Source organism: Python bivittatus, unplaced genomic scaffold (assembly GCF_059951505.1).
Source record: "Python bivittatus isolate LINGU-HERP-01145 unplaced genomic scaffold, Pbiv_v1 ctg000080_np1212, whole genome shotgun sequence".
NCBI lineage: Eukaryota > Metazoa > Chordata > Lepidosauria > Squamata > Pythonidae > Python > Python bivittatus.
The window spans coordinates 37377261-37392827 of record NW_028277035.1 but is presented as its reverse complement, the minus strand read 5'-3'; the positions used below and the strand labels follow the sequence as shown (position 1 = coordinate 37392827).

The following is a 15567-nucleotide window of genomic DNA, read 5'->3' as shown; positions in this document are numbered from 1 at the left end:
GTGTGTTTCAATAATTATTTGGAAGAACTGCATGGGATCTTATATATATGCAGGACGTACATTAAAGTAGACTACCTTCATGTAGAAGTTGGGCTGCTTTCATGAGTAATACAGAGATGCTGTGCTTGCATGAGATCTGAAGCACTTCTGGATTTTGAAGCATGCACAACCTTAATATTTAGTGATGGTGTCCAGTTAGGACTGAGAAGATGCAGTTCCTATCAATTACTATAGATGAGGTTGGAGTCTTCACTGTTTCTCAACTCCATTTTGAGCTTCTTGGAGGTAAGGTGGGAACTCAAAGAATCCAGCTGGATATTTGTGTCAACATTTGAAAGAAGAGGTGGTGAGATTTGTGCTTAATTAATTCAGATTAAAAGACAGTTACCAAGAAAAAATAGTAGGTGGTCTGTTGCTGGAAGGTTTTTGGCAAATATTAAAGCCATTCACTATTTTCATCATACCTAAACAAATTCATCTCTCTATACACTCCTACACCCCTACTTCTTTGGAAGCTCTTTCTTAGTGTTGGTCCCTCAGTAAAAGGCTATGGAATACTCTCCCCAGAGACACTACTTCATTGTAAGGCCATTCAACAGACAGTTTTGTTCTGTCAGGCCCTTGGGTGTTTTATTGTGTCACAGTGATGTTTTTAATTAACCATATCTTTGCTATCTAGTAACTTTTCTGATTATTTGAAATGCTTATTCAATTTATGTTTTTGTTACGTGTGTTATACTGCTGTTTTAATTTAAATGTATAGATGCAGGTTGGAAAAGGCCATTTTGTTTGAGAAGTCTTTTAGTATTTTATTTATTAAATAAAAAACAATAGGTGAAGTATATGATTCAGCAAAAATTCAAATGGCTCTTGACAAATATGATACAATCCATAGTACTGCTGGCTTGTCTTCCTTCCTTCCTTCCTTCCTTCCTTCCTTCCTTCCTTCCTTCCTTCCTTCCTTCCTTCCTTCCTTCCTTCCTTCCTTCCTTCCTTCCTTCCTTCTCGTTCTCTCTTTTCCTCTTTCTCAGTTTCTCTTTTTCCTTCAAATAGGCATTGTGTGAACAGTTACGGAATGAAAATGAGGAGTTGAGGACAAAGTTGGAGAGGGAACTAGAGCAAAGGAATGAGATTTCAGAGAAACTAAGGTGAGTACATCTCAGGTGGGAAAAGAGTATGTTGGTGAGCAAACATACAACTGGGGAAGAGGAGAAAGTCCACTATTCTGGAGTGGATATGTTAGTGCTACTATAGAGGTTGATTCTAGGACTGTAATCTAGCTGATAGGAAGAAGCAGAAGTATGCGGCAGTACTCCATAAAAAATGTTACAATGGTGGGAAGCCCCATAGAGTGATAAGGGAATTTCCATATATTGCATGGTGCAAAGTGAGTCCAAACACTGGTCCAAACTATTTACTTTTTTTAATGAAAGACCAGAACACAGGTAAAGTTTAGAATGTAATTGTGGAGATCTTGCCCCTTAAATTCTAGTTTGCTCAGCTTGCATAGGGTGGCATAAAACTATATCCACAAGCCTCAGACAAAGAGAGGCTAACACTAGTGATGGCCTGCTTTGGAATCAAGACATCTCACTTGCTTAAGAAAATCTTTCCTTAGCCCAGAACTTTTTGTGAAGGATTAGCATAGCTCATGAAGAAATATTTTTCTTCCTTCTTGATGAAGCTAGGTGATTGCTCACATGTTATCCCTGACAAAAAATAGATGGCCTTCCTTTCATATGGTTTACTATGATCTGTGAGATCTTTCAGAAAAAATTGCATTTTTGATTTGCTGTACTTTCAAAGATTCTAATTAGAATTAGAGGAACAAGGTTTGTTTTCACAGTTGTGAATGTAATTGAGAATTACTAAGAGAGCTTTATCCAGGTCATCAGGAGCCTTCCTTACTTTTGATGGAAACTGTATGGAGTCTATATAACTCTTTGTCATTTGGGTTTTCAGAATGCAAATGCTTTTTAGTAATACAGTTATCATTTGTATCCTGCTGGCTTCAACTGGCAAAAGTGAAGCTTTTCTGAATACCAACCCTCAATATCATGATTATTCCATTCCAAACCTTATCTTATAGCTAGATTTGTAGGCTAATAGTCAGATGTGCTTTTAAAAATGCCTTGTCTTTAATTCTCCATTAGATGCTGCACTTGATAGGTTCCATCTCCGTTATGAATTCAACACTCCTTGATCAGTCTAGGTTCTAGGGTTGAGTTAGCTCTCAAGTAGGGGATAAGAGAGCTATCTTGGACTGTCATAGATTCTGTTAGGGATATAATGCAGTCCTTAGAACATTAACTTGCTTGGGCAAGAATGAGCGAACTTGTTCTAGCTCACTTTCTAACTCAAAATCAAGTAGGTGTACTCTGTTTCAAAGCAAGACTCATATGGTAAATTTAGTCCCAGATTCTCAATATGGTATGCCTATATGTTGAGTTATATCTCTTATTTCATCTTAGTTTTTTCTTTCTTTCTTAGATCTATATCTTGCCTTACCATCAGGAGCTTAAAATGGCATATATAAAATGTTTCTGGAATTGGTTTTTATAATAAAGATTGAGAGGATATTGTTTTATTTTTTAGGCAGTAATGGAGCTATTATAGATTAATTCAGTAAGAACTGTGCCTTCAAGTTATACAGAGGCAAGCAAGGACAAAAAGAAATGGAGAATTCATATTGAAAAATTAAACCCCCTAATTCTGTACTAATTCCCTACAATTGAAAAGAAAGATATTTGATTGTTCAGTCACCTGAGAAGAATAACCCAAGAGCAGCTCCCTACTTGACCTACGTATAGGGTTGCACGGACATAGAGAGAGAGAGAAGTTAAACAGCATCTCAAAAATAAAAATAAGCAAAAAGCAGAAAAAATTACATTTCAAAAATAAAAAGCCCGACACTTTTAATATTGCCTGCTGAGCTCTATAAAAGAGCAACTCAAGGTATCAAGCATAAATGTTGGTTGACTGGGTGTATACGTGCATATACATAGACACTGTATATGCTAATCCTTTGGTTAACTTAGTAGTGAATCTCATATCTTCCATAAGTGTCTTTCTTTCAAAAGTGAGATTGCTCCTGATTAATCAGCTTGATCCCTATTACTATCATTTAATTGCTGAGGGAGGAGCCAAATCATAACATTCCATTAAAAATAGTTTCTGGAAGATGATTATGGCATTTTTTTCCTGACGCACTGAATCATGGTAACTGCTTGTAGATATCTTGAGTGTGTGTTTGGCAAGGCAGGATAGAAATCTAACATATAGTATGGTGCTATTTTGGGGAGATGTTCCATAATAAGGGGAAAAGCAGTGTATATTATAAGAATGTAAGAAGATAGGGCTGGATCAGACCAAAGGATTATCTATTCCAGCACCCCATGTCCTCTAAGTATTCTGTATCAAAACCCATTAGCAGGAAGTGAAGAATATACTCCTCTGCTACTCTTAGTTCTATACTGAATGGTATTTGGAGGCAAGTTGCTTGTAATTGTTAGCAGACACCCAGTATAGTTATCTTTATCTTCAGTGAAATGATCTAATCCAGTTAATGGTAGATATTTTTGTCCTTGAGCTTTAAACTAGATCTCATTCTGAATGATGGCTACCCTGACAACTGCCTTTACATACTTTGCTGCAAGCCTAAAAGACTGCTTTCCTCTCCTTAAAATGTAATACTGTGTTTGATGATGATGATGATGATGATGATGATGATGATTTTCTAATGTAGGTGTGAGAATCTGGAACTCAGAAAGATGGTGATGATGGGAAGTAAGGAAGGAGTGAAAACAGAAAATATAGAATGTGCTGGCCAGCAACAGGTAGGAGGATTTTAGCCTAGATTGGACTAGCTGTTATCTTGTTCCACTATTCTGTGCCATATGCTGATAACATTTAGCCTTAAATTGCTTGGAAGTTGTCTTGCTCAGAAATGTGAACGTAGCTATATCTAAGGGTCAGCTTTAGAATAAAAGGAGTAGATTTAAAAAATATCTAAAGTAACATGTATTTAAAACTTTAGGATGAGCATAACCTTAAATTATACATCAAAATATTTAGTGTTTTTAATTAGCATATTGTTTCATGTTTTGACACAATGGTGCATGGGTGTGTGATTTAAATATAGAATTTATTTGGAGCATAGTATCTTTAATTTTAAGAAAAGAAATGCATAGCATTTATTTATTAAATGTACATGCAGTCAGAATAATGATCAACTTCAGGGGTTTACAACAAATAACAGATAATAAAACCAAAATAAAAGAATGATCTCTTAAATTATAAAAAGGATAAAACCACGCAGTCCTAATCACTGCTAAAGCCATTAGGCTTCAAATACCTTCCTGAAAGATGCCAGGGCAGGGATGGCCCATATTTCTGGGGGAAGGCTGCTCCAACAGGTGGGGGCTGCCACAGACAAATATCTTGGTGCACATGTATGGGGAACCCTAAAGCCTCCCCACCTGGGTTGAGCAGAGCCAGACAGGAGAGTTCCATGTGGAGGCTGCAGAACTCAAGATGCCTAGGAGCCCAGCCAAGGGCGAAGCTGGCGTCGCGGCGATACGGCGGGCGATCCTGGGCTCCCAGGATCGCAGCCGATATCTCCCCCCCCCGGATGGTCCCGATGGACCTAAGCCGTCCCGTAGAGACGGTGATCACAAAGGGCGCGTCCTGCGGATCTCAGGGACACCGCAAGTCCCAGATTGATCCCAGGAGAAGCTCTTGAAGCCGGCGGAGGAGAGGCAGCCATTTAATGACTGCGAAAGCCGGGACAGCTCCAAAGGAAGAAGAAAGAGAGGGGTGTCAACCGGGTGAGATGGACCTTTACTACTCAACTATTCTTAGAGAACACCTTAAGTAACTTAAAGAGATTTTTAAAAGTAAAGAAAAGTGGATTAAGCGGCGAGATTGAGCCTTATAAAAAAAAAGGGGGGGGAAATCTTTGTTTTTTAACTTTCCCTTTTTAGTGGAATTGGCAAGATGTTTTTCTTTTAAAAAAATATATTTTTAACTGGACTGGCTTTTTCTTTTCAATACTCAATAATCTTTTATCTCAAGCTTTTTTTTTTATTAAGATTTTTTTATTGTTATAAGAAACCTATATTTTTTGATTTGGAAGTGGGGAAGGTGGAGTTGAGAGAAAGTAAATGAAAGAAAGTTGCACTGCCATCTAGAGGCTCGATATAGTGTCTTTTTTTTCATTGTGACGTATGCTCAAGGACCTTGGGCTTTCTAAAAAGATAGTGGAATGTGCATGTTTATACAGGTGCCATCCGAATAACTATAAATAAGAAAGCGGAGTTGAAAGCGACTTTGAAAATATCCAAGATGGAAAGTTTGAGTTAGTCACAAGAGCCTTGTTTAGTGGCAGTAGCTCTTCTTTCTGGTGGAAGCTTTGCTTTGCTCTCTATTCCCCCCCCCAGTTGGATTTTTAAAGAGACCTAGCCTTTCCCCTCCTCTTCTTTTTTTTCCCTTTGCTCTTTTTTTTTTTTTCTCTTGGCAAGAATAAAGATAAAGAATCCTTTGATTTAATGAAGGTCTATACAAGATAATAGACTATACGAGAAATACAATGCAGAAAAAGATTTTTAAACTATCGAGGATGACTATAAAAAACTGGAAGAAGAGTTGCAGAAATTCCCGCAAGAAAAAAAAAAAAAAGATATCAAAGCTAAAATGGACTTAATTAAACATAAAACGGGATCAATGGAAAAGGAAGAAATAGCACAAGAAATCAGAAACACTAAACAGAACTATTTTGAGGCTTATAAACCGAGAATCAAAAAGGGTTAATCAATTGATAAATGAAGAGGGACAGACTTGCTCTTGGTACTGAGGGTGAGAAAAAGATTATACAAGATTATAATGGAAAATTGTACGAAGAGAATACTTAAAAAGAAGAAGTAAAACAATATTGAAAGAAACTACTCCAGATGCCTAAAGAAAAAACGAGGGGAATACAACAATGATGGAACTGACAGAAGCTTCCAAAAGCAGAATGTTTGAAAGGACATTTATTATTGCTTTCTCTTATCCAATAATATAGAAAAAGGAATAAACAGCCAGATATTTTGGGATATTGAATGAAAAGGGTGAACTTAAAACTATGCAAGCGTTTGAATAAGGTATAAAACTGAGATATAAAGTAAAGAATTGTATTTGATTGTAAATGTTTTAAGATATTAGACTAAAATTCATACATGGTTGGACATAGTAACATATAGATTTTAAACTAGAGATATTTTTGTTGAAACATGTAGTGAAGAATTAAGTATGTTTTGATAGTGGTTAGAACTGTAACTTTTAAGAATTGGAAGAATGAAAAAGTACCTATGCAGGAGGAAGTTATTGAAAATTATGGAATGTGCAGAGATGAGTTAAATTGATATTTGAAATTAGAGTAAGAAGATAAGCAATTTTATATGACACGGGATTTGTTTTATTAATGATTGGATGAGAAAATAATAGTAATGTAATAGATTAGGAAATTTTATAATAGAAATTTGATATTAATTACTATATATATACATATATAATCGATGGATAAAAATGTATTACTAATCCTATTCAAAGCTAAAATTTTTTGTAATAAATGATTTTATAGATTAGCTATAAATGATTAATAATTGATAATTGATAAGTATACAAGTATATTTTGAATAGATTATATGAGAATTTATATAAATGAGTGAAGATTATGAAAGGGGCACCAACGATTTGGTAACTGGTTGACACACGGTATAAAATGGAAGATTTTTTTTTTATGCCTTTGTATGTTTTTGTTTGTTTATGTATGTTTTGTGTTTGTTGTAAAGAATAAAAAATTTTATTAAAAAAAAAAAAAAGATGCCTAGGAGCCCAGCCAACTACAGCTCTAAAGATAAAACTCAGCAACACCAGCGTTAGATTTGGAGCCAATGCAGTGCTGGCAACACTGGTGTTACATGGCTGAAGTGGCTCTTACCTGCCAAAAGGTGGGATGCTGGAATTTACACCAGTTGCAGTTTCTGCGTGATCTGCAAAGCCAGTCCTATGTAAAGTACATTGAAGTAGCCCATTCTGGTAGTGATAAAGCCATGAGTTACTGTACAGTCATATGTTATTATGTCTGTTATGCCTTTCTTTTGGTACTTTAGTTGATTCCTGCCAAAAGCAGAGTATCTGTTTGTTTGTTTGTTTATTAATGTAATTTATATTCTTTTTGTTGCTGTTTGCTTTCTCTATTGCCATGGGCACTTTTTCCTGGCTGTGACCTGTTCTGGTGCCAAGCTAACCTTGGCTGATCTTCAAAAAGCTAAACAGGCTCTAATCTGGTTAGTGCTTGGATGGGAGGCAATCAAGTTTGTGCTTCCTCAACATAATACACAAAACTATATGTGGCCCTCAGCCCCAAAAAGATTCATTCATCTCCAAGATGGAGGAATCTTTATGCTTGGTTATTCCTGTTTTCAGTCATGGAAGATTTAAGGATGTCTATGAGCAAAACAGTCAAAGGGCAATTTCTCTTAAGATGACACAGGTATTTTTCATCCTCTCAATTCTGTCATATGCAGGGTGTTGGGGGAAAGATGGAGCTGAACTGTGCAGTACCTTAAATGACAGGTTTTGAAAAGGGAGGCATGGATCCAGCTTCTGGCTAGTGAGTTGTCTGCTTTGAGTGACTTCTCAAGTTCTGATGTGTATCTGCCTTTTAGAAGGGAGCCACAGAGGAGAAAGCAGCAGGGAAGAGCATGTTGGGGACAAGTGAGAAGAAAGTGAAGATACTTGAACATCAGCGCAATGAGGTAAGCCAAATGTATACAAAAGATAAATATATCCCTTTTCTTGGGATCATAAAGTGTTTATTATTGATTGATTGATTCATCAAATTTATATGGCGCCCATCTCACAAACAAGTGACTCTGGGCGGCACACAAGACTAAAGAACAATTAATATATAAAAAACAGTTATTATTATAATATTAAAAACTTTTAAAAACTTAAAAAAACACACAAGGCTAAGAGAGAGCAGCAGATGTTACTAATAATGGAGCCACCTCAGTATCTCACCAGTCCCCTGGGGTCCCCAGGCCTGCTGCCACAACCAGATTTTGAGAGACTTCAGGAAATCAACAGGAATGGAGCCAGCCTCACTTCAGGGAGGGGGGATGTTCCATAAAGTGGGCGCCGTAGCAGGCCTGCCACCTAGGACACCCTAAATGTAGTTCCCTAGCTGACATTGATATCAGGTGATGGCTGCTACCAGATAAATAATAGAGGTTACTTACCCTTTTAGTCCAGAACTACCTCCTCTGAATGATTCTCCAGATTCTCAAATTGTCATGTTACCTGCTGTTCTTTTTTATTTGTTATATTCCTAATCTTATCATCACCAAGAGTTCTTCCTGAATGTGTCATCTAAAGTATGCCCTCTGGCGCACAGATGTAATCCCTCCCCTGTCCAGGAGAGATTTGGAATAGACTAAGTGTGATTACTAGCAGGTTCAGCAATATGGGTGATACCTGAATGAGCCTATGCAGGATATAGGGCTATTGGTCAGACTTCGAAAAGTAAGCAAGGTTATGTTTCAGCTCTGTGACTGCTTGTGTCAGGGAATGAAGGCTGTAAGGGGATATGTCCAGAATAACTTGATGCATTTTTTTCTCTAGCTACTGGAGGTGAATAAACAGTGGGACCACCATTTCCGGTCCATGAAGCAGCAGTATGAGCAGAAGGTAATGACAAAGCTCCAGGACAGTTTTATCTGAGATGTTTCTGATAGCACAATATAAGATGAATGTTGCCTTGTTATCAAATGGAAGGAATATGAGAATGTTAGTTGTGTCATAGGGTCTCTACAGTACTATCTGTTTGAGCCCTCCTTTAAGACTTTCTCTTTTATTGACCTGTGAAAATGTAAACACTATTGAGTTTTTAAAAAAAGAAAATTACACATATTACAGCTAACTATATACAGAGATTGCAGCCAATATAAATCTAATAATACCAGTATGCAATTTTATGCTTTTTTAAATTTAATATCTTTATTTTTGTAATGAAACAACCTTTAATCTTAAAAAAAGAAAATTAAAAAAAATTAAAAGTACAAACTAAAAATAAAAACTTAAAAAGGAAAAGGGAAAAAAATCTAACTTATATTTTATATTTATCAATAGTCACTGGTCTACCAATAAATTCACTACTATAATATAAACAATACAAGATATTATTCTATGATATCGTAGAATCTCTGCCAAAATTGCCAAAAGCAATTTTATGTGTTTATTCCCCAAATCAAATATTTAATGCAGGAATGCCATATAGTAAGAGATTGATACTAATATTACATGCTGTAGGTATACCTCCATATTCTGATTTTGTTCATTTGGGATAGCATAGCTTTTAAATTGGCTTTAAAATACATGAGGAAGTTTTGTTTTTTGTTTTTGTTCTGGCAGATAACTGATCTACGACAGAAATTTGCTGACTCCCAGAAGGCACTAGCAGAGTTAGAGACAGAGCGGGAACAGAAACAGAGGGATTTTGACCGCAAGCTTCTCTTGGCAAAATCCAAAATTGAAGAAGAAGAGGTAAAGTCCAAAATCCCAGTTGGAATGCATCCACACTTCTGTCTAAAACAGCAGTGTTTACAATTAGATTTAATGGGTTGACAGGCAGGTAATATTAATATCATTTTTCTTTGATTCCTGCTTTCAGTCCTCTGTAGTAACTCATCATGAGGATGTGTCTTAAATCTTTAAAATATCAAGATGCAAGTAACAAAGTTGACATTAATGAAGTATTATCAGTAGAAAGTGGCGATGGACTCAGTCATTTCTGTATCTTCTATAGACCTCAACTCATTAGGCCTTGTAGGCAGGAGCAACACATAAAGAACTGGAAAAGCCAGTCTTCTAGTGGACAAAAGAGGCTTTTGCAGCTCAGTTCTATAGTGCTGTAACTACAAAATCCGTGTAAGCTCTTTTGCTTTTGGATTTGATTTCTGAATGTTCTCATCTTTGTATTTTCTGGAAGGCACTTTACTCAGTTGGGACCTGCTCTCTTTCTTTCCATCAGTGTTCATATTGCTATGTGTGGTTCTATAAAAGAGGACACCAGAGAGCAAATGGGACACTGGGTAGCAAATGGGTATCTTTAATCAAGCAAGATAAGATTTTTTTGGATGGAGGGGAGATATTTGAGAATGACAGCTGTGTGATGGCCAGTTGTATTTGACAGGCATCAAAATTTTATACGCTACTTGGTATAAACTGACATGCTTTTGAAAGGTTAACAAGCCTGAAGGTAGACCCTGTCCAGGTCTCCTTATTCCCTCTTATTTCTTCTGGAGTGACTTTTAGGCAGGAAGGGAGGTTCATTGTTCCAAACCTGATGGAAATAAGAAGGAAAGCTGTTTCTCCTTTCATACATCTTCCTCTCCTTCCCTTCTATTCTATTCCTTTTTTCCCCCTCCAGGCAGAAAAAGAGAGACTTGGTGGGGAGGTAAAGGACCTCAAGCAGAAGGTGAAGTTGCTTCAGGATCAGTTGGCGCCAGTCACAAGGCAAAGAGAGTACCAGGAGAAGGAGATTCTCCGACTAAATAAGGTGGGTGTCCTCTAAGGAATTTGTAGCTGGTTCCTCTTCTGCTTTTCTTAGCTGTGTGATTCTTTACTCCCAGGTGATGGTCTTCTCTGGGCAGTGGAATGATTCTAGATCTCTTCCCATTGCTGCAAAAAACAAATGTTATGCCAGGAAAGGTTTTCTTACTGTCCCTTTATCGCTGTCTCCCCTCAGGCCTTAGAAGAAGCTCTGAACTTCCAAGCTCCTGCTCTTTCCCCCTCAGCCTTCAAAAGCCCTACTGATCCTGGCCTGGGTCTCCGGCACCAGGAGGTGATGACCCAGAATGAGCTTCTGAAGCAACAGGTAGGCATACAAAGTTAGTTTGTTTGTTTTTAACATAAGGTTTAATATTGAATTGTTTGATTGCCAATAAGGATAGCATTATTAGATTACACTCTAATCATTGTTGCAATCTATCATTTTGATTCATAACTCATATTATTACTGGTTATTGTCGTTAATTGTCACCTCTCGATTTTAATAATAACCTTTTAAGTTTTAAATCGATACAAGATATTTTAGTTGTCAAACTGAACTAAAGTAACTTTGAATTTTTTAAATATAATCTTAAAATGCTTGTAAATCTCCTGTTTACTTTTAGCTTTTTTTTTTTCCCCTGTCTTCCCCCCCACCCCCAGGCTGTGCTCTTAAATATCTAATAAAATAAAAAAATACAATTTAAAAAAAAGCAGGTAAGGGTTATTTCTGTCAAAACAGAAACATTTCAGTTTGAGACTAATATTAGGCTAAAGTTGAATTCAGGGTAAAGCTAATCATTTTTTCAGCAGTTTGAATGGTTCCTACCAAGCTCCAGTTCACTTATTAAGGTCTATCCATCTTTGTTTAATATAGTGTCTCATGCTGGTATTCCTTTTTAGCCTGTTAACATTGTTTTGATTTTAGGAGGGGGGAAATACTCTCTTGATTTTGAATCCACCATGTCTTTTTTCCCCCTTCTTGGCATGTCCAAAGATGTAGATTCTTATCATTTCATACTTCTCTTTAATTATTTACCAGAAGTCACAAAATATGAAGTAAAAAGTAAAATAGCTATACAGTAAAGCCTCATTGTAACAGACATCCATTTAATGGAATTTGGATGCAAAAGACAAAAATTTGAGTTTGGACATTGCCTGAAAAAACAGACAAAGTCTATTAAACTATATTATTTATGATTTAAATTATTGGTTGTGTTTTTACTCTGTTTTTATTTTGCTTTCATTGTTAGCTGCCCAGAGTCATGTATATGAGATGGGCAGCCATATAAATGTATTAAATAAATAAAAATAAATATTTATGTACTGATGTTTTGGGGAAAAAAATCACTGGCTGCGGTGGGCAGATCAGTGGAAAGATGGTAGGAACATTATGAATTGGGCAGGCCAGCAGGAGGATTGAAGGCTATGGTAGGAAAGTCAGGATAGAACTTTCTTTTTGTCTTTTGAAATCATATACTTTTTGTCATTTGCACAATGGCTACAGTTTGGCCTCCCCCACCTTTGTTATTCTAGTTTATGAAATATTTCACTTTTTAAAAACTCTACACTGCTTTTTTGCTTTCTATGTTGTCTTTACTCTCACAAGCCTGGAAGATACGTGTTGTACCTATAGTAGATGGACAACAGAGGCAGTACCTCTTCTAATGAACTATAATGAATTCATATGATGACATGCAAATCCAGTCCCTCAAATCAAAGCTGCCCATATTGTTTCCAAATCTGAGTTGCAAGTGTTTTCAAATAAAAAGAATTATCCTTTTTTCCTCGTCTAAGGCTATGCTACCAATTTCATTAAACAAAATTTGATTGTCAAATAAGATTTTAATGGGTTTCTGCCTATATGGAAAGATTCAGCAGTATGTATTTGTTGTACTTCTGTGGTTTTATGGGTATTAACATTTGTACTAGTTTCATTGGTGGATCTTATTAATTGACCATTAATATCAACAATAATTAGTATTATTGTTAAGTGTTTTAAGTGCAGTTTTGAAAAGTTGTGTATGCTGTATCAGTTGGAAGGCTTGTTGAAAATATTTTTTATCCTTAAAGATAATTTTTTGTAGAATTAATGACAGGATGTTTACTGCTTGTTCTCACAACACTTAAAAAAAAAGTAGGAAAATAGGCTAAAAATGGGTTAACGAATCTTTGAATGGGTCAGAATGGAAACTGGTGTGTGAGGGATCACCATGAGTTTATGAAGGAACTTCCTTTGTCAGATGATTCTATGCTTTGCAAAACTATGGCACTTTTTGAATTTAGGATTCTACATGTTATGTTTTCCTAACATCAGTGGTGAAACATGTAGAAGATGTAAATTTGCAGGTGTAACTGTCTGATCCTGGGATTTAAGTCCCTCTTTTTCTGCCAGGTGAAGATTTTTGAGGAGGATTTCCAGCGGGAGCGGAGTGACAGGGAAAGGATGAATGAAGAGAAAGAGGAGCTGAAGCAGCAGCTAGAAAAACTTCAAAAACAGTTGACCCATACTAATAACCAGGTAGGAAACCAAAGGATCATTCTGCATTTGGAAGTTCTGGTGATCTAAGTTTAATCTCTTCCACAGAATCCCCTGTAAGTGGATTCTATGGAAGAGATGAAATTTAGACCATTTGCCATGATCCATGCAAAACTCCAGTCTGTTGATTAATCTGAACTAAATATCTTGTGTTTTTGTTATTGTGGTGTGCTTACCAAAATCTCCTGGTAACCAAGACTTTCTGAGTAACCAAACCTTCTGAGCAACTACCACTGCTTCCATCTGTCTGTTGGCCTCTTTCCCCATTTCTTGGTCCTTTCAAGCATTCTCCCCTTCCCTCTTTCTCTTTTTTTCTGTGTTTTTCAGCTTGCTACCCATTCCCTTCCTCTGATCCTAGCCACAATCCTTGGAGATTTATGGATAGGCTTGTCTAGCCACATCCTCTCTCAACATCCTTCTCCTAAGTAATACTTGCTCTCATAGATGAATCAAGTTATAGTTGATTATGTAGTTCCCATCTGCCACTTGTTTGATTCCTGAAGAAATTAAAAACATGAACAAAAGGGTATGCTTGGGCAGCTTTTTGAAAAGAGATTTTAAGTGGAACTAGAGGAGGCAGCTCAGTAAGTAGAGTTAAAAGGTGTTTAAATGCTTGAGTTGTAAAGCAGTGGAACCCATAAGACATTGTAGTCACTGCCTAGAGAAAATTATTCTTCTTGTCAGGTGCCCACTACAGTTTCATATGCTCTTGTAGTGCTCTTGTCTCTTGGATTACCATCCAACTTCAAATATTCTCCCTATCTTCCAAGAGGTATAGAACAAAATACTCTATCACTGTCTTTGTTAGTTCCACATTGGGCATCCAGAATCCAGTTTAGCTAATCTGCAGATTTGAGCACAATATTTATATTGGTCTGCTTGTCCTCAGTGCTAGAATGCAGTGCACATGGAAGTCTATATTCTTTTCTTTCCTTTTTTGCCTTCTCTTTTCCATGACAGCTGCGAATCTTTAAAGAGGACTACCATAAAGAGAAGGAAGAAAAGGACAAGTTTAAGAAACTACTTAAGCAGCACAAACAGGTATGGATTACTATGGAAAGGGAAATGCCAGCTGACTTAACATTATGGCTTCCCAATACTGAACATATGCCATAGTCACTTGACTTTTGGCACTGGAAAGAAGATTGAGAGACTAACTTCAACATACAGCTCAGATTTAATTTGTTTTTGTAAATTTTGATAACTCCCTTATAGCCAGTTCATGTTAGGAATAGTCTGTTGGTCTGATCAATTCTGCATTCACTATTTGTAAGTCCTTTCTTGTCTTATGTCCACATTAATAGGCACGTCTTTTTAATCTCTAACCAAAAATTTTTTTAAAGGGCTTGTTCTTCCTGTATGCCAGGAAGTGCTAAAGCCGGAGGGTAAGTGTCAACCTCTATATTAGTCTAGGGCCTCATTCCCAATCTGATAGTTCTATCTAAATGTGAGAGTTTTAAGTCCAGCACAATGCTGGGGCACCAGATTGGAGAAGTCTGGTTCTTTAAGCATCCTAATTAGCAGCATTGTTAGCTTTGTAAAATGTGAGTCAACACTTTGATGGTGCTTTGAAGGAATGAAAACACCTTCAAAATTAAATGTCTTCAGAATGTGAAATAATGCCTGGGGACTGAATTGCATTGTACTTGATAAAAGTAAGAAATTGCAGAATAATCTACTTCAGCAAATACTGGCTGCTTTCATGCATTATGCTAAGCAAGGAATTTTACATACATTGGGCACTTAATATTATTTTCTAAAAAAGTAGCTGAAATCTCCCAAGCTTTTGAAGGGAAGATCACTAAAATCTCATGAAATCTCAAGTGTGAGAACACCAGAATCTTGCAAGATTTGTTGATTTGTGAAATTTCATCCATTTTTAAAAGCAATATTTTTTAAAAAATATGGGAGTCTCACAGTTGCCATAATGTGTGTTATATAGATTTGGATTGGCATGATATGGAAACCCAGCCTTTCTGTAATATCAGTACTTGTGCTAAAGCTGTTCCTTTCCTCATATGAAGACATTAACATGCAGGGAGATGTCTGTCCCAAAGCTATCTTGAAATGGAAATCCTTGGGGGCTTTAACTACTTGACCCACAATCTGTCTGATAGATGCCATTTCCTTCCTAAAATTTCATTGGATTGAAATTCCAACTGTTGCTTTGGTTTGGCTAAATTAATGAGAAATTGTCAGTATTGTACTTTGGTAGGGAAATGTTTTTGTGTCTTCCTCCTTTTATGTAATAAAATACCTGCATTTCATTGATTTTTCTAAGGAATAGGAAGAACAAATTTAATGTGACTTTCCATCTGAGTTCAAACTATTGTTTTTTGAAAGGCCTGTATTGGTGAAGGAGGTGAGGTGCTCCACAGCACTCCACAAAGACAGGACTTTGCCAGATTCACAGCCTGGAACTGGTGTATACTGAGACC

General features: G+C 36.6%; 1 protein-coding gene across 9 annotated transcripts in view; it reads left to right on the top strand.

Moving 5' to 3' along the window:
* Positions 1–15567, top strand: part of TNIP1 (TNFAIP3 interacting protein 1) — a 66173-nt gene that overhangs the window by 45220 nt on the left and 5386 nt on the right. For 7 of the 9 annotated variants that reach the window (XM_088133860.1, XM_015887350.3, XM_025163955.2 and 4 more), the window contains exons 7-15: positions 1054–1148; positions 3746–3836; positions 7710–7799; positions 8665–8730; positions 9454–9585; positions 10472–10600; positions 10790–10918; positions 12986–13111; positions 14090–14170. In XM_088133860.1, coding sequence (XP_087989986.1) covers positions 1054–1148; positions 3746–3836; positions 7710–7799; positions 8665–8730; positions 9454–9585; positions 10472–10600; positions 10790–10918; positions 12986–13111; positions 14090–14170 — 939 coding nt within the window. The remainder of the gene's footprint in view (positions 1–1053; positions 1149–3745; positions 3837–7709; positions 7800–8664; positions 8731–9453; positions 9586–10471; positions 10601–10789; positions 10919–12985; positions 13112–14089; positions 14171–15567) is intronic. The other 2 variants (XM_088133861.1, XM_025163956.2) reach the window with 1 other exon arrangement.